Here is a 19,726-nt window from a genome sequence, read left to right as displayed (position 1 = left end):
GCAAAAGTGAAGACCTTCAGAAAAGGATGCAAACTACATAGGATAGTCTGGCATAAATCAAGATCAGTGAGGATAGTGCAGGAGTGTCAAATAGGTAAAAATAATGACTGCAGATGCTGGAAACCAGATTCTGGATTAGAGTGGTGCTGGAAAAGCACAGCAGTTCAGGCAGCATCCGAGGAGCAGGAAAATTGACGTTTTGGGCAAAAGCCCTTCATCAGGAATACAGGCAGAGTGCCTGAAGGGTGGAGAGATAAATGAAAGGAGAGTGGGGATGGGGAGAAAGTAGCATAGAGTACAATAGGTGAGTGGGGTGGGGATGAAGGTGACAGGTCAGAGAGGAGGGTGGAGTGGAAAGGTGAGAAGGAAGATAGGCAGGTAGGACAGATCATGGGGACAGTGCTGAGCTGGAAGTTTGGAACTGGGGTGAGGTGGGGGGAAGGGGAAATGAGGAAACTGAAGTCCACATTGATGCCCTGGGGTTGAAGTGTTCCGAGGCGGAAGATGAGGAGTTCTTCCTCCAGGCGTCGGGTGGTGAGGGAGCGGCGGTGAAGGAGGCCCAGGACCTCCATGTCCTCGGCTGAGTGGGAGGGGGAGTTGAAATGTTGGGCCACAGGGTGGTATGGTTGATTGGTGCGGGTATCCCAGAGATGTTCCCTAAAGTGCTCTGCTAGGAGGCATCCAGTCTCCCCAATGTAGAGGAGACCGCATCGGGAGCAACGGATACAATAAATGATATTGGTGGATGTGCAGGTAAAACTTTGATGGATGTGGAAGGCTCCTTTAGGGCCTTGGATGGAGGTGAGGGAGGAGGTGTGGGCGCAGGTTTTGCAGTTCCTGCGGTGGCAGGGGAAGGTACCAAGATGGGAGAGTGGGTTGTTGGGGGGGACATGGACCTGACCAGGAAGTCACGGAGGGAACAGTCTTTGCGGAAGGCGGAAAGGGGTGGGGAGGGAAATATATCCCTGGTGGTGGGTTCCGTTTGGAGGTGGCGGAAATATCGGCGGATGATTTGGTTTATGCAAAGGTTGGTAGGGTGGAAGGTGAGCATCGGGGGGGTTCTGTCCTTGTTACAGTTGGAGGGATAGGGTCTGAGGGTGGAGGGGCGAGATGTGGACGAGATGCGTTGGAGGGCACCTTTAACCATGTGGGAAAGTAAATTACGGTCTCTGAAAAAGGAGGCCTTCTGGTGTGTTCTGTGGTGGAACTGGTCCTCCTGGGAGCAGATACGGCGAAGGCGGAGGAATTGGGAATACGGGATGGCATTTTTGCAGGAGGTAGGGTGGGAAGAGGTGTAATCCAGGTAGCTGTAGGATTCGGTGGGTTTGTAAAAAATGTCAGTGTCAAGTCGGTCGTCATTAATGGAGATGGAGAGGTCCAGGAAGGGGAGGAATGTGTCAGAGATGGTCCAGGTAAATTTAAGGTCAGGGTGGAATGTGTTGGTGAAGTTGACAAATTGCTCAACCTCCTCGCGGGAGCACGAGGTGGCGCCAATGCAGTCATCAATGTAGGGGAGGAAGTGGTGGGGAGTGGTGCCGGTGTAATTACGGAAGATCGACTGTTCTATGTAGCCAACAAAGAGACAGGCATAGCTGGGGCCCATGCTGGGGCCAATGGCTACCCCTTTGGTCTGGAGGAAGTGGGAGGATTCGAAGGAGAAATTGTTAAGGGTGAGGACCAGTTCGACCAAACGAATGAGTGTGTCAGTGGAAGGGTACTGATGGGAACGTCGGGAGAGGACGAAACGGAGGGCTTGGAGGCCCTGGTCTTTGGTGTGCTTTTCCAGCACCACTTTACTCCAGGAGTGTCAAATGCCATGTTTGGCAAACATTGAGAAGAAAAGGCTGAGAATGTGGAAATATTCTCATTTCCATGTGACATCTCCCACTCTGTTCTTGACTATCTTCCTCAGTCAGTTCTCTCTCCATAGACTTTTAAAACTTTTCTATATTGATTTTCTTTCCAATCACTCAGTTGAATCTTAGAAACCCTACAGTGAAAAAAAAGATGCCATTTAGCCTGTCAAGTCAGCATGGACCTTCCAAAGAGCATCTCACACACAGACCTCTACCCTGTCCCCATACCCTGCATTTCCCATGGCTAATCTTCCAAACCTGAACATCCCTAAACACGAAGGACAATTTAGCATGGCCAATCCACCTAACCTACACATCACTGGATTATAGGAAGAAACTGAATCACTCGGTAGAAACTCACAAAGACACAGGCAGAACATGCAAACTGCACACAGACAGACACCCAAAGCTGGAATTGAGCCTGGGTCCCTGGCACTATGATGCAGCACTGCTGACCAATGTGTCTCCCATTGGTACGTTGGCATTGTCGTGGCAGATCCATAGTCCAACTTGCACTATAGTAAATTAGAATCACATTGATCATACAAGTAAATGATGAGCCAAAAAGTAATACGTGTGAACTCCCACCTATTTGAAATTGAGGAAAATATATTGCTGTCAGCCGTAAACTGTGGTTTAGAACGCAACTGCATTGGTACACAAATATTAGATTGCAAACATGATCAAAAGAGGAAAAATCTATTTTTCTCAATCAAAAGTGCCCAATGCAACTGCTTCTTTATATGTTAGTGGCTTCCTCAGTGCTCCCTCAAGTATGTTCAGTGAGACAGAACACTAAACATTGGCTTCCATTCCTTCCTAAAATTCTACTCCAGAGTGTCCCAAGTGTCCAGCCTCGAGTCCCTTCCTCTTTCTCATTCATGGCAATGTAACCCACTAATACACCAGGGACAGCCAATCCTACCTCTCTGACACTGCTCATTCTCCTTGTGTATGTACATGACATCCAGTCTTGGATGAGAATTGCTTTCTCCAGTCATTGTGGTCACCAGAACAATCTTGCAAAGATGCATTTTCAGCTCCACTCCTGCACATGGCTAAAGCCTTAGTTCTTTGACAACTTGGAGCTCAACCTTTTACGCTGTGTTCTATTTTATATGGATGGATTAATGTGTTTGAATGTGTTCCTCTATATTCTATTTTAAATTAGTCATTAACAAGTCAATTTTAAGGATTTACAGGGTGTATTAACATAGCACCTTGGAGAAAGCTCTACTCCAAACCAATAGAAAGACTTGCATGTAGAGTATTGCTCCTTCAATGTCCCTCGACTGTTCTAATAGAATAATTTCATCTATTTTACTCAGGTTTTATATGTTGTCATTACTTCCTGATATATGATTCACACAACCCTAAATTAACTTCACTTGGTCTGCTTAGGTGATTAGCTTTGAACCAAAGCTTTTTAAGCCTGGACTATCAAACCTGGACTACACCTCCTCACACTCAAAAAACGCCATCCCTTAATCCCAATTCCTCTGCCTCCACAGCATCTGTATCCAGGATGACCAATTCAATCATAGAAAATCCCAGACGGCCTCCTTCTTCAAAGACCGCAATTTCTGCCCCCATGTAGTTGACAATGCATCTCCTCTATTTTCCATACCTCTCCCTTGCATCCTACCCCTCCCAATGGAACAAAGGTCAGAACCCCCTGGTCCTCACCTTCCACCCCACCAACCTCTGTGTACATCGCATCATCCTTCACCACTTCCACCACCTACAAACAGATCCCACCACTAGGGCTATATTTTCCTCACCACCCCTATCAGTGTTTCAGAGAGACCATTCATTCTGCAACTCTTGTATGGGCCCCAACTATACCTGTCTCTTTGTTGGCTACATAGAACAGTCCATCTTCCGTAATTACACCGGCACCACTCCCCACTTCTTCCTCCCCTACATTGATGACTGCATTGGCGCCACCTCGTGCTCCCGCGAGGAGGTTGAGCAATTCATCAACTTCACCAACACATTCTACCCTGACCTTAAATTTACCTGGACCATCTCTGACACATTCCTCCCCTTCCTGGACCTCTCCATCTCCATTAATGACGACCGACTTAACACTGCCAAAAATGCCATCCCGTATTCCCAATTCCTCCGTCTCCGCCGTATCTGCTCCCAGGAGGACCAGTTCCACCACAGAACACACCAGATGGCCTCCTTCTTTAGAGACCACAATTTCCTTCCCACGTGGTTAAAGATGACCTCCAATGCATTTCGTCCACATCCCGCACCTCCGCCCTTGGACCCAACCCCTCCAAACGTAACAAGGACAGAACGCCCCTGGTGCTCACCTTCCACCCTACCAACCTTCGCAAAAACCAAATCATCCGCCGATATTTCCGCCACCTCCAAAAAAGACCCCACCACCAGGGATATATTTCCCTCCCCACCTCTTTCCTCCTTCCGCAAAGACCATTCCCTCCGTGACTATCTGGTCAGGTCCACGCCCCCCTACAACCCACCCTCCCATCCTGGCACCTTCCCCTGCCACCGCAGGAACTGCAAAACCTGTGCCCACACCTCCTCCCTCACCTCCATCCAAGGCCCTAAAGGAGCCTTCCACATCCATCAAAGTTTTACTTGTACATCCACCAATATCATTTATTGCATCCGTTGCTCCCGATGCGGTCTCCTCTACATTGGGGAGACTGGACGCCTCCTAGCAGAGTGCTTTAGGGAACATCTCCGGGACACCCGCACCAATCAACCCCACCGCCCTGTGGCCCAACATTTCAACTCCCCCTCCCACTCTGCCGAGGACATGGAGGTTCTGGGCCTCCTTCACCGCCGCTCCCTCACCACCAGACACCTGGAGGAAGAACGCCTCATCTTCCGCCTCAGAACACTTCAACCCCAGGGCATCAATGTGGACTTCAACAGTTTCCTCATTTCCCTTTCCCCCACCTCACCCTAGTTCCAAACTTCCAGCTCAGCACTGTGTACATGACTTGTCCTACCTGCCTATCTTCTTTTCCACCTATCCACTCCACCCTCCTCCTTGACCTATCACCTTCATTCCCTCCCCCACTCACCCATTGTACTCTATGCTACTCTCTCCCCACCCCCACCCTCCTCTAGCTTATCTCTTCACGCTTCAGGCTCACTGCCTTTATTCCTGATGAAGGGCCTTTGCCCGAAACGTCAATTTTGCTGCTCCTCGGATGCTGCCTGAACTGCTGTGCTCTTCCAGCACCACCAATCCAAAATCTGGTTTCCAGCATCTGCAGTCATTGTTTTTACCCTGTACATCGTCTTACCCACTTATCCACTCCATCCTCCTCTCCGACCTATCACTTTCCCACCCACCTTCATTTACCTATTGCATTCTCAGCTTCCTTCCCCTCAGCCCCACACCCTCCCATTTATCTCTCAGTCCCCCCCAGCCCACAAGCCTCTTTCCTGATGAAGGACTAATGCCCGAAACATCAATTCTCCTGCTCCTTGAATGCTGCCTGACCTGCTGTGCTTTTCCAGCACCACACTCTCGACACGGAAAATCTTTTAATTCCCAACCTCTTCTCTTACAAATCTTTATTATTTCTCTGAATGAAACTGCTACTTTAATGCAGGTTTGTGCTGCAAAATGTCTCGCTCCTATGCTGCCAATCCTTGCCAGGCTTATCTTATGTAGGATTCTTTGTAGTGGCTGAGAGAGGAAGACTGAAATCAGCACAGAAGATGCTGGAGGGAAGAGGGGTGAAGAAACAGCTGATAGAGAATAAAACAAGCCCCAGAGCAGAACAAGAGAGGTCATCCCATTACTCTGGGTCACATTCTAACTGAGACCCTAGAGGTGACCGTCTGTTTAATCACTGAACATCTAATATTCACCATACACTTAAGAAATGTTGGTACACAGAATAGTGTAGGACAACCACAATTCTGATTAGTAAAGTGGTCTTTTTTAAGTTTATGAATTAACAGAATTGGGTTCTTTGTGGAGAAGATCTCCCTGCAAAAAGGCTATCCTGTTTCTTGTGGTATAGCAACAGAAAATTAAGATTATTCAGATAAAGCTATTGTACCTCTACTGCAGGGAGGGTATAATTGCAGCACAAAAAGTTTACATAGGCAATTTTCATTATAAATGCCAACAATGGAATTTGTAATAGGACAAAATTGACATCCAATGCATTCAGACATATGCACTTAGGTGTACAATAGTCAAATAACATTATCAGTGTTGAGAAAGGGCATGTACTGCAAAACTATATGTTCAGTCAAGAAATTACCCATTTCTCTCACACTGTACAGACCAAGCTTATTGACTAAATACAGCATGCAAGCTGTTTTGGCCTCAGTCTTTTGCTGAGCTAGGTCATTCCAGAAGATGGGGCAGGAGGAACAGTACCATCACCCTCAGTGCACTGGGAGAGGGAAGACTTGCAATCACTTAAGGTATTTCCACAGACTAAGTGCCAGTGTGTTAATCTCATATGAAGGCCCAATCTGATGCTCTACATCAATAACAGTTTACCAATGGTAGTTTTCTGCAGCTGGTTACAAATAATGGCCTCTTAGCTATGAATTTGCATTCCAAGTAAGCAACCGTAGCTGACAGGAGAGAAACTACAGGTAAAAATAGACAAGGTATGTTTGGCAGTAAGAAAATATAAACCTGTAATCTGTGCACTTAAGTACTAAACTAATTGCAACAGATATGGCCTTATTCCTTCCTATAAATTAAGTGTTTGATTCAACCAGTTCACTTTTGATAAACCTTTTACATTAATAACTGAAATTAACAATTAACTCTGTCAAGGGCAACTGAGAGCATGTTTCATGCATCGCACCCAGTGACCTATTAGCCAGTGAAAATAGCCTCCAGATTGAAGCAAATACTCAGCTTCTGTGCAGACTAAGCCTTATAAACAAATGAAACAAAAAGGCTGGAGCTACGAGGGAAAGTTCTCTTATCGTTGTGATGAACAGATTCTGCTATTTTACATAGCACTGCCACTGGTGCTATCACCAGCCTTACTCAAGTGTTCCATGCTCCGTTTTTGTTACATAGTCTTTCAGGTCCTCTGAGGAGTTAATTATGTGTATGTTTGCTGCAACTTTTTAAAAAATCTTAAGAAATAAAAATCTGAACAGATGGGAAAGGATTAGGTGATTGACTCTGAGTGTCAGACAGCATGGAAGTGAGCTGTTTGCTAACACAAACAGATTTATCTCCCCTGTTCTTCTGGCACAATCAATGATTGCCACTGTGTTTGGCATTCTAACTTAAGTCAGTGAGTACCATGGTGATAGTGATGCTCAGGGACCAGAAATACATTGCCCCTGCTACCCACAGGGTATTACATACAGTCCCATGCTTCATTATCTCAACAAAGTCAGTTAATTTCAATTCCTTGCTTAATTCCTCTTCGCTACGGGAGAACAGAAGAAGGGCAGTGAGCATACACCAGACCATTCACATTAAATAAAATCAGAGAAATAAATCCATATCACTTTATAGTGAAGAAACAGGGGAGGGGCGACCTTTAATATTATGAAGTGGTCGATACGGTAGAAAGAAAGTGTATTCACGTGTAAGGGAGACCAAAACCATGGCTCATTAATCTGTGACCATCTTATTTTAAACAATTTTGGAAGAATGATAAGAAATTGGCAAGTCTATCATCTGAAAAGGTTGAGATGAGTAGGAAGATGTATTTAAAGGAAAAAAATCATGAGGGAGAAAGGCCACAAAGTTAATTGAAGAAGCTTCATTTCTAGAAACTTGCAAGTTTAAAAATCAGCTGAGGCATAGAGTACCTTCTGAGCAGCTGGATCTTATGAGCTAGAAAGGTCCTCGATACAATGTCCAGTTAATGTTAGGTTAACTCATCCCAGCCCAGTGGGCGATAGTGAACTGCAATTAATTCCATTTCTTCTGGAGTAAGGAGTCGAAAAGTGCACTGCTGGAAAAGCACAGCAGGTCAGGCAGCATCCAAGAAGCAGGAGAGTTGACGTTTCGGGCATGAGCCCTTCATCAGGAATGTGGGACATGGTAAAGGGGGCTGAGTGAGGGTGGGGGAGAAGGTAGCTGGGAAGGTGATAAGTGGGTGCAGATAATTGTGATAGCTCAGACGGGAGGATGGAGCGAATGGGTAGAAAGGGAGATGGACAGGTAAGACAGTTCAAGAGGTCAGTACCAAGTTGGATGGTTGGATCTGAGATGAGGTGGGGGAGGGGAGATGAGGAAACTGGTGAAATCAATGTTGATTCTGTGTGTTTGGAGGCAGAAGGTGAGGCGTTATTCCTACAGGCATCAGGTGGCTAGGGTTTGGTGGTGGAGGCAGCCCAAGATTTGCATGTCCTTGGCAGAGTGGAAGGGGGAGTTGAAATGGTCAGCCATAGGGAGGTGGGGTAGTTTAATGTGTGTCCCAGAGATGTTCTCTGAAATGTTCCACAAGTTGGCATCCTGTCTCCCCAATGTAGAAGGGACCACATCAAGAGCAACAGACACAGTAAGTAAGGTGTTTGGATGTACAGGAAAATCTCTGCTGGATGTGGAAGGATCCCACATGGCCTTGGATGGAGGTGAGGGGCAAGGTATGGGCACAGGTTTTAACACTGCTTGCAGTGGCAAGGGAAGGTGCCAGGACTTGAGGGTGGGTTGGTGATTAGGAGGGAATGGTCTCTGCGGAACGTAGATAAGGGTGGGGAAAGAAATATATCTCTGGTGGTGGGGTCTGATTGTGGATCACTACCTAGCTACCTGTTCCCACCATCACTGGAAACTGCACACGTATCAATGGTGAGTGGTGAAATACTCAAAACGAATGAGTGCATCCGAGAGAGAGAGTGGGGAAAAAGATATGTTAATGCCTGTCTACCTTTCACGAAGTTCAAGTCTGGAATATGATTGTACACACATCATTCACCAAACTGTGTGCAGTCAACAACAATAAAAACATGCAAGTATATACTGCCTATAACATAATTAAATACTTTCTGGTGCTAAAGAGCATTATCAATAAAAAAAATTTTGGACTGAATCACACAAAGAAATATTAGGATAGGTGATCAAAAGCTTGATCAAAGAGATATGTTTTGAGGAACGTCTTACAGAAGGGTGTGCAGAGAGGTTTGGGGAAGGAATTCCAGTGTTTAGAATCAAGTCAGCTGAAAGAAAGGCTATCAATGTGGAACAATTCAAATCAGGGATGTACAACAGGCTAAAATTCAAAGGGCACTGAAATGTTAGAGCTGCAATGCTGATAACAATGGGCAAGGCAATAAGGCAGCTTAAATCCAAAGAGGAGATATAAAAATTCAGATATTGTCAATCTAGGAGACAGTAAATCAAAAGTTCAAAAGTATGCAAGACAAAGTAAACTGCTTAATAGACATTCCCACTCTCGATACATTTGTCTTCTGCAACTGACCAGTGTATATTATCTGTAGGATGTGCATCTATTGCAGCAGTACCTCGTGCTGCCATGCTTTCAGCCACTGGGAAGGCTAAGATCAGCAACATCATGGGAACACCATCCCCTTGTAGTCACATACCATCTGATTTGAGCATTTGCCATTCTTCCTTTCCACGGTGGCTCAGTAGTTAGCACTGCTGCCTCACAGCACCAGGTACCCAGGTTCGATTCCAGCCTTGGGTGACTGTGCAAACTCCACACAGACATTCTCCGTGTCTGCATGAGTTTCCTCCCACAGTCCAAAGATGTGCAGGTCAGGTGAATTGGCTATGCTAAATTGCCCATAGTGCTAGGTGCATTAGTCAGAGGGAAATGGGTCTGGGTGGGTTTTTCTTCAGACCGTTGGTGTAGACTTGTTGGGCCAGAGGGCCTGTTATCACACTGTAGGGAATCTAATCTAATCCTTCATCATTTGATCAAAATCCTGTAGCTCCCCCTTTCGAACACCTTTGTGAAAGAACTATTAGCACAGACTGCAGTGGTTCAAGATGGTCTGGAACTACCTTCTCAGAAATGTTGGTTATGCCAGCTAAGTTCTCATCCCAAGAACAAGAATTAAAGGCTCTAAAGTCTCAAACATCTGTTCCATTGTCACATTTCATTGTTCATTAATTTGTTGTACCATTATTGTTCAGAGTTTGGCTGTTACAGTCACCTATTGCAAAATGTTCAATAGAGGAACTTGGTAAACAAAATTGACTGTGAGTTAATGTAAAATGGTGCACAAACACCTGTAATGGGACTCTTGGGTTATATTCCTTGGTGATAAGGTTAGGAGGTGAACTGATAATGGAGATTAAAAATAATTGACAGGATAGAAATTGAATGATTCTTCTTGAATTTTAATTTGGAAATCTAGAAAAAGGAGAAACAACATCTTATCATTTGAACTGAACAAGTTAAACACAAATCCTGCAAAAACCTCTTGAAAGGGTTGTGGCAGTGCAGAATGCTGCCACAAAGCACACTTGTTGTAGAATCAATTGAGAAGCTCGAAAAGCAAATAGGCACTTATTTGGAAAGTAAATTTCCCATTCCCTAGCTTTGTAGGATCCTCCATCCCCAAAATTCAACAGGAATTCTCCATTTCCCAAATCTGGCCTCTTACACATTCCCAATTCCCATTGTTCCATTATTAGCAACCATGTTTGGGCCCTAAGCTCTGAAATTCTTTCCCTAAGCCTCACCACCCCTCACCCTCCCAACTCCTTAAAGTTATTCCTTAAAGCCTGGCTCCTTGACTGAGCTATTGGGCACCTGTCTGAATGTTCTGCAACATTTTGTCTGACTATTCTCAGATGAAACACAACTGCATGTTTTCACTTGCTTTAAAAAAAATCTTATATCAAGCTTTTAAAGTGTTTTAAGTGATATTGCGATGGGGTGAGGTCTAAGATTGTGGCTAAAGAAATGTCATAAAAGGCTCAGTGAACCATATGCTGAAGTGCTATTCCTGACAACAGGTTATTAGTGGTAATTGTCAACATCCTAGTTGACTGTTTGTATTTTTGCAGGGTCCCAGTTCACGCCAACAGTGGAGAAGGAATCTTCTGCTCCACCCAATCAGAGAACAGAAAATGGTTATGTGGTGTTTTGTAATATTGCATTTGCTTTGCCACCAGACAATTATTCACCTTTGGATGAATTAGAAAAGGTAAGATCTTCAAACAGATGAGCTTTTCCCACTTTCTAAATAAGTTATGCACAATACTGGAAACCTAGAATAAAAACAGTGTTGCAGACAGCCAGCAGGCCTGGAATTGTCTGTGAAAGGAAGAAGAGTTAAATATGACTTCATTAGAATTGGAAAGAATTCTAAAGAAAAGTCATATTTAACTTCAAATGGTGACTCTGTTCCTCTTCATAAAAAAGGGCCTCAGCACACAAATAGACTGACCCATGATGTTGTTTGAGAAAACTGACTCACTCCAAGAGGGGATGGAAACAGAATTGAGAGATGCTTCCATAGTGGTCAGGTGCAGATAGAGTGGAGAGAGATTCACACTCATGTACACAAAAACATTTCCAAAATGATTCCCTACTCCCCTATCTGCAGGGCTGGTGAGATATTTCAGCTGACTACCATTTGCAAGTATCTTCAGAAAAACTCCTGGCCAGCAAAGTAGATGGTGAGCTCCCTCCCTGTTAATTGTTAACTGCCTAACTGGGTGAGCCTTAACTGAACTTAAGAGGATTAGTATTTATTCAATTTTGTATTTTCTAAATTCCTTTCGAGATTCACTTTGCAGATTCCACCATAAAGCTAGACTGCTGACATTTCCCGGAGTCCCTAAGCACTCCATTACTGCAACTCACTCCTTTAACTCTTCCATTTTAAAGCAAATGTCTCCATAGAGTAACCAACTCTCAATGCAGGATTCCCAGAGGGCAGGCAGAGTTTTCTGCACCAATTAGATACTATATCAGAAAAACAGGTAATTTAATAATCACATGTTCCTGATTATTATCAAGATTAACAATTCAATTGTTTGGAAATTTCCTGATGGACTATTACAAGGAGTGCCTCAGTGGCTAATATATATATTAAAAAAAAGTTAATGGACTTGCATTTATACAGCATCCTTCATGTCAAGCAATCCAGCCACTGTTGTAATGTAGGGAAATGCAGCAACTAATTTGTGCACAGCCACTTACCACAACAGTGATCATGATCAGCTGATCCATTTTATTCTCAATGTTGGTGAAGGATAAATATTGTCAGAACACATGGAGAATTCCCATGATATTCATCAAAATCATACCATGGGACCTTTTATATTGCCTTGGAGGGAATTGATGTTTCATATCAAAGATTGCCGCTCCAACAATGCAGTACTCCCTCAGTACTGCACTGAAAACATCAGTCCAGATTTGAGCTTATTTTTGGAGTAGGACTCCACAATCTTCATACTCAGAAGCTGTTGTACTGGAGCCCACCACCAAAGATATATTTCCCTCCCTACCCCTATCAGCATTCCAGAGAGACCTGCAGAGAATGGTCTCTCATCAGGTCTATGTCCCCCATCAGCCCACACCTGGCACCTTTCCCTGCCACCGTAAGAAGTGCAAAACCGGCACTCACTGCTCCCCTCACTTCTGTCCAAGGCCCCAAGGGATCCTGCCACATCTAAAAATTTACCTTACTCCAATATCATCTACTGCATTTGTTGCACTCTGTAGTCTCCTCTAAATCAGAGAGACAGGACACCTTCTTGCAGACTGTTTCAGAGAACATCTCTGGGACACTTACACCCAACCCCACACTGTGGCTGAACTCCAATTCCCCCTCCGACTCCATCAAGGACATGCAGGTCCTGGGCCTCCTCCACTGCCAAACCATTACCACCCAACACCTGGAGGAAGTACACCTCATTCTGCCTTGGACTCTGCTACCACATGGGATAAATGTGTATTTCAATAGCTTCCTCATTTCCCCTTCCCCACATTATCCCAGTCCCAAACCTGCAACTCAGCACTGCCCTCCAGACCTATCACCTATTGCTTTCTCAGCTACCAATCTCTTCCCCCCCACCCCCACCCATCTTTTATCTCAGCCCCAGCCTGCTCCTCAGATGCTGCCTGACCTGCTGTGCTTTCCCAGCAAAACATTACTCTAGTACTAACTAAGTCAGAGGTGATATCAGCCAGAAACAAGACTTCTCTTCTGACTCATGGCACAGTGGTCAGTGTGTTAGTTTAGGTTGTAAAACAGTGTGATATCACTAATGTGGGTTCAATCCCCACACCAGCTAGTGTACGGTACACTAGTAAATAAAGTGTGACAAGAACCAGCCTTTGCAGTTATTTTAAAACAGAACATTAAGTTTTGAAATCTCCATTTGAAAGTGCCATAATTGTTTTTAGTGTTATCTCTTACACAAAGTTCAAGATGGTTTAGAGTTTCCCCAGTAGGAAACTGGAAAAAACCATTGCCTTTTAGGTTGTGTGCTCTCCTTCTCAACCTCACCCCTTGCCGGAGGCATGGTAGCCCTCAGATTAAATCATCACTGCTATGATCAGTCAACTTGACTACTGAATGGCTAGCACTGCTGCCTCAGTGCCAGGGACCCTGGTTTGCTTCTAGCCTTGGTGACTGTCATAATTGTCTACTCTTGTGCAGGTTTCTGCTGCGTGTTCTAGTTTCCTCTTACAGTAGAAGACTGTGCAGGTTGGATGGATTGGCCACAAAAACTCTGGGGTTACATGATGGGTGAAATGCTCAGTCTTTTATCATTCACCCATTTTATTGAAAAGTCACTTTGGGATAACGTGCACCCAATAAATATGCTGAATGCCTTTAGAATTTTTTTGCATTCAGGAAAAACACCATATTGCTGCTTCACCAAGCCAGAATTTCTGCTGTCACAGTACTCTTCAACTGGTGAAGTTGAGCACCCCAGCCTCAAAGGGGATGTTTTTCCTCCCTTTCCTACAAGGGAAACTTTGTTTAAGAGGCAATACTAAAAGCAATTATGGCATTTTCAAATGGAGATTTCAAAACTTCATGTTCCATTTTGAAATAACTAGAGGCTGGTTCCAGTCACTTTGTATTTACTAGTGCACAGTACACTGGCTGTAACTCGCCAGCTCAGTCTGACAATAAGATTCTAATCTCCTGGTTAATATTTTAACAGTACAAATTAAAGTTAACATTAACAACTATTCAAGAAACAGCAATTTACAGGTGAAAGGGGCAACAAAGCCAGATCCCAAACCCCACCATATAACCAGGTCACAGGGAAACAAGGATAACCTCAAATCCCACCTTATATCAATTAAGGAGGAAACAGTAAGCAAAATCCCTTCTGGTACAGAATCCATTGTCATGAACAGTTCTGTTCAAAATGTAGAGTCCATTCTCAGGAAGCATCCACTTCAAACTGCAGAATCAATCACTAAAAACAGGATCCATAACTGAGGGTAGAGTCCACTTCTTCAAGCAGCAAATGCACACCCCACACATTCAAATCACCATAGAGGCCTGGCCCACTCACAGGAACATAGTACATTGTAAAGGTACAGTTAATTCATAGAGGTTTAGTCTACTCCCAAGCTCCAGGACACAGCAAATGCTCACCTCCCAGCACACACATCTTTACAGAGGCCTAGTCCACCAACTAAGGGCCAGCTCATCTGGAAAGGTACATTTTCTCACAAGGGCTCAGCACTAACACCAAAAAAGTAAAAACAAAAAACCCCAGAGTGCAAGGGCTAAGTCCAACCACAAAAACAGCATTATCCTTTTCCTAAAAGGAAAGGAAAACAACAGGCTATAACCAACCAGTGAATCAAAGTTTCCTAATGAGAACTGAGGTACACTTGAAATAAAGTGACTGTGTCAATCAAGCAGTTTAGAAATCAGTCCTCAAAAAAGGAATGAATTAACAAACTAGCTATAATAATTCAACCTGTTCAGGAATCAGGTTTCCTCCAAAAACAAAAACCAACAGCAGTAACTAACTTACAGCCAGTATAGTCAGTTCCCAAAACTGAAGAGATTCTAAACCTCCTGGTTTAGATTTTAAAATATAAAAACAAAACAGTTAACATGAACAGCTATATACAAAAAAAAAGACAAATTTACAGGGGAAAGGAGCAGCAAAGCCAGAGACCAGACCCACCATATAACCAGGTTACAGGGAAGTGAGGACAAACCACAAATCCCTCTCCTGAGATTTTTCTCAGCTGTGGGTAAGGCCTAGGCTGCAGTGGTGGTGGTGGTAACTACTTATGCAGCTAAACACAGCTTAAACTAAAGGACATATGCACATGCACAAACCAAAAAGAGCTCTGGAAATAGATGGGAGTGGGGGTGGGCATGTGGAAGGTAAGGAAAAAGAAAACTCTCCTCCTCCAAAACACTATCAGCAAGAACACACTGACTGTAGCACCATCCAGCAGAGTCAGTCACCCCTGAACTAAAGAGATTCTGAACCTCCCTTTTTTTTTTAAGAGCAGTACAAAACTACAAATGAACAGCCACATACAAGAAACAGCACCATATAACCAGTCTTAAGAAAAACAAGGACAAACTACACATCCCTCTCCTGGTTATATTGGTCAGCCAAGGCTTTCCTGATTGGCCCAGGTTAACAACTCCAGTCAAGAACCTCATAGTCAATGAAGTCCATCTGGTTCCTATCACTACACATTTTACTTTTTTTTGTCAATATTTTATCCACCTGCGGAGTTTTATGTTGTTGTACTCAACTCTAATACTTCAAAACTGGCATGAGGCATTGTTTGGTGTACAGCTAATTTAGCTGTCTAATTAGACTTTGCAAGTCCTCTATTTCAGTTTTGGAAGCTGCTGCATCTTTTTGTGAGGCCCTACTTTGATTAAAAACTATGGGGCTAATATTATCAAAATAAGATTGCTCATGCAAAGTGACATTTGATGTATTTTACCTGATTTCCAATCCAATGTACTTAAGAGCCCCAAAAGCCTGACTTGCAATTTTGAATTCTGTGCAAAGCCCATTCATGACAATATTTTCAAATTCACAGCTCTCACTCCACAAAAGATTATCTATGTGCAGTATAAAGAGGCCTGAAAGCTGCCCCTCCCGGTGATAACAAAACATGGCAGGGTCGACTTTTTTTTTCTCTCTTTGTCTTTTTTCCCTTTTTATTCCCTTTCCTCCCCACACTACTGCCTAACAGCAGTAGTGCTTATTTTCCCCCAGCACCCATGTTGTGTGTGTGCAGGTGTAGGACACAGTGAAGAACAACAAGTGCGTACATCTTTATTTATAGTCCACCACCCAGAGAAAAGGAAACACCTAAGTGGCCAGTGACAAGCAGTGCCCTTCTTGACAAAGGGCAAAGCTGTGTGATCAGACAGTGAAAGGGAGGGCAGGGAATAAATCAAAATAGAGTTGGAGGGGGAAATAAAACTCTCCACTCCCTGCAATGCCCACGTCTCCCTGCAGGGTCTACTTTTTAACTGCAATCAGCCTAATTTTGATAAGACGACTTTAATGAGAAGGACCAAACTCTAGAGGCCTCATTTAGGCCACAAATGTATTTATTTAATTTCTGGAGTGTCCCCATTGTGTCTGGTGCCTCTTGAGTAGATCTCCTTGCAGAAATTCAGCTTTACTATCAATTGATCTACATTCCAAACATTTGTTGCTAACAAAAACAAGATAATTTTCAGAATTCCTTTTCCTGCTATTGGTTCACCTACTGTTATATCTTGGTCTCCCATTTTTTCTTCAAAGTCCCATGCCACTGGCTTTGTTTTGAGAGAAAAAAAACTGCAGATGCTGGAATCCAAGGTAGATAAACAGGAGGCAGGAAGAACACAGCAAGCCAAGCAGCATCAGGAGGTGGAGAAGTTAACATTTCCCATGTAACCCTTCTTCAGAATTGGGATGGATGTAAGGGGAGATGCAGGTAAAGGGGGTGGGGGGGGGTGCAGAGTGGTGAGGTAGGGATAGGTGAAGACAGGTAGAGGGAACAGCTGGTTGGTCAATGGGAGGAATGAATCCAGTTGGTGGCTGGAAAGTAGGGTCAGCCAGAGGAATGGAAGGGAGGGGGTGGGGCTGGGAAGGGAGTTAGGGGATGGGAAGGGAGGTTATTTGGAATTGGAGAACTCAATGTTGAGTCACCAGGGTTGTAGACTGCCTAAGCAGAAGATGAGGTATTGTTCCTCCAATTTGGGGTATGATTCATTGTGGCAATGGAGGAGACCAAGGATGGTCATTGTCAGAAAGGGAGTGGGAAGTGGAATTAAAATGGACGGTGGCTGGGAGGTTGGGTCAGCCCCTGAGGGCCCAGCTGCGATGCTCAGTGAGTTCTTCCCTAAGTTTACGTTTGGTCTACCCAATGTAGAGAAGACCACATTGGGAGCACTGGATACAGTACATGAAACAGCTTCTCCAGTATACTGTTTAGTGGAATATTTAAATTGTTCCCGATATATGCCACGAGTCTAATTTTCTACCTGAATAATATGACCTTTCTAGCAATTTTTAAATGATCCAGGGAAACATATTTAACCTGCATCTCCTCCAACCTAGTTTACTGTATCCGGTGCTCCCAATGTGGTCTTCTCTACATCGGGGAGACCAAACGTAAGCTAAGGGAACGTTTTGCTGAGTATCTCAGCCAGGCCCTCAGGGGCCAACCTGACCTCTTCCAGCCTCCAGCTTGTCTACTGGCCTTGTTTTAGCTTACAAGTCCCATCAGCAGACATCTTTTTTATGTGTATTTGCCTATGAGTTAGGGCATAGACTATCTGGCCCATCTATGCACACCCAAATTCTGTACAGCTTTTTAATTCTGGATGTTGGACATCTTTTAACTTTTCTTCTAGTTATTTATGACCACTAAGATTTCTGGTCTTATGGCCTGTGCCCCTGGTGAGCAATCGTGGTTTGTACTAAAATTCTTGTAATTCTTAAATTATGCACCTAGCTTGCTTTCCTGCTTTTTCATGGCCTGCTGCTCCTTAAGCCCCCCCCCCCCCCTTTCTTAGTGAAGAGAATCACTTTCTAGGGGCCTAGTTCACTCACAAACCCATTGTTTGAGCTTATACAACGTGTTAGAGTCAGAGTCAGACAGCATGGAAACAGACCCTTCGGTCCGATTTGCCCATGCAGACCAAGTTTCCCACAGTCAGGTGTGCGAGATAGAATTTCTTAAAAATAAAATATTTTCATCCCTCTGGTATGTTGCCATCAATTCTGCAAAAGGAAATTCTGTAACTCTATCATTTATAGAGCTCAATATTTTCCAAATGCTTTATCCAGATCTATGTAAATTAGAAAACATCATTCCAAACAGTCTCTACAAATCTTCTCTCAAGGCATTTTTCATTTTGGAGTTCTTGTCTTCCATCTTTGTACTTTATGTTCCATCATTCCCCACAATGATCCAGTTTTCATATTTTTTGGTGGCTTTCCCTGCCCTACTTATAATATTCACACTTCTCCATAGACAAGTCCCTTCTGGTAAATAATTAATCTCGTACCCAGGCATCCCTTCAGACCATATTAGATAATAACACGAGAAACTGAAGGTTTGGGGACTGCAGCATTTCCATTGAGAGTTCTTTCATCAAGAAAGATCTGCATATCTGGCAGGGGCACAACACTTATTGAGAACATACTAAAATAGAAACAGCCTGACTGGTTCATCAAAGCTGTCTCATTCCAACATGGACCATTTCTACATAACATGAGCTTACGTCTCCCATTGTCTAGATTAGAGTGGTGCTGGAAAAGCACAGCAGGTCAGGCAGCATCCGAGGAGCAGGAAAATCGACATTGCGGGCAAAAGCCCTTCATCAGGCATAGAGGCAGGGTGCCTGCAGAGTGGAGAGATAAGTGAGAAGGGGAGTCCTATTGGCCCACCCTGGCAAGGAATTTCTCAGGATAGGTAAAAAAAAACCCTTAGGGTGGGTCTCCAGGAATTTAATCTCTGATCCTCTTAACAGCAAGCTGCAAGGAGATTAGGGTGGCTAGTACAACAATACCAATGCCCTACCCACTTGAAATGTCTTCCACACAAAGTGGTTTATTCAGCTGTAATTCTTTTGAGGACATGCAGCAATTTAGAGGCTGATTACTCTCTGGGAAAGGATTGATATCGAACCAGATGTTAGGCTTTCAGATGCTAACCTCCCATTGCCCCCACTTCAATCTTTCCTAGCCATCTAGCTCAAGAAAGCCTATCTTGTGAAGCTGATAGATATGCATAAAGAAAGGTACATAAACTGTTGTGTACATTTCACAGAATCCCAAGATAGAAACAGAGAAGAGCCATTCACGGCTTCTTCTGCTTTTTTGATATTTCGCAAAAGCTTTCTGCCTGATTTACCCGAAACAAAAATACATCACAAGTCTTAAATGAGTATGAAGAATTTATAGATTTAAGCCTCTTGTGGCAGGATGGTTGTGACTACTGTTTGGCAGAAGGCTGCAGGTTGTACAGAGGCATTTAAGAGCATAGGAGTCTGACAACCAGATATGAACAGCTGGGGAGTAACTATGGGTTTGTCCTGGTGTTTGACAATGAGGAAGGTAAGTTCTATCACTGCAGACTCTCCCAATGGGAGAACGGGAGCCACTTATTTTGGCAGGAGTTAAGGATTGATGCAGGGTCTTGTGAAAGTAGAGTGAGGGCACAGAAAGTGGAATGGTTTTTTTTAAATTATTCACTCATGGAATGTGGGTGAACATTTATTGCCGAGTTGCCCTTGAGAAGGTGGTGGCGCACTGCCTTCATGCACCACTGCAGTTAACCTGCTGTAGGTTGACCCCTTAGGGAGGAAATTCCAGGATTGTGATCCAGCAACAGTGAAGGATCAGCAATGTCTTTCCAAGTGAGGATAGTAAGTGGCTTGGAGGAGAACTTGCAGGTGGTGATGTTGCCACATATCTGCTGCCCTTGTCCTTCTCGATGGAAGTG

At 44.0% G+C, this 19,726-nt stretch overlaps 1 protein-coding gene across 2 annotated transcripts in view; it reads left to right on the top strand.

The window, feature by feature from the left end:
• LOC140486985 (MORN repeat-containing protein 1-like) overlaps positions 1 to 19,726 on the top strand; it is a 194,607-nt gene that overhangs the window by 129,358 nt on the left and 45,523 nt on the right. For both annotated transcript variants that reach the window (XM_072586286.1, XM_072586287.1), the window contains exon 11: positions 10,825 to 10,964. In XM_072586286.1, the coding sequence (XP_072442387.1) occupies positions 10,825 to 10,964 (140 nt within the window). The remainder of the gene's footprint in view (positions 1 to 10,824; positions 10,965 to 19,726) is intronic.

This window comes from Chiloscyllium punctatum, chromosome 16 (assembly GCF_047496795.1).
Source record: "Chiloscyllium punctatum isolate Juve2018m chromosome 16, sChiPun1.3, whole genome shotgun sequence".
Lineage (NCBI taxonomy): Eukaryota > Metazoa > Chordata > Chondrichthyes > Orectolobiformes > Hemiscylliidae > Chiloscyllium > Chiloscyllium punctatum.
This window is presented reverse-complemented; position numbering and strand designations above follow the sequence as displayed.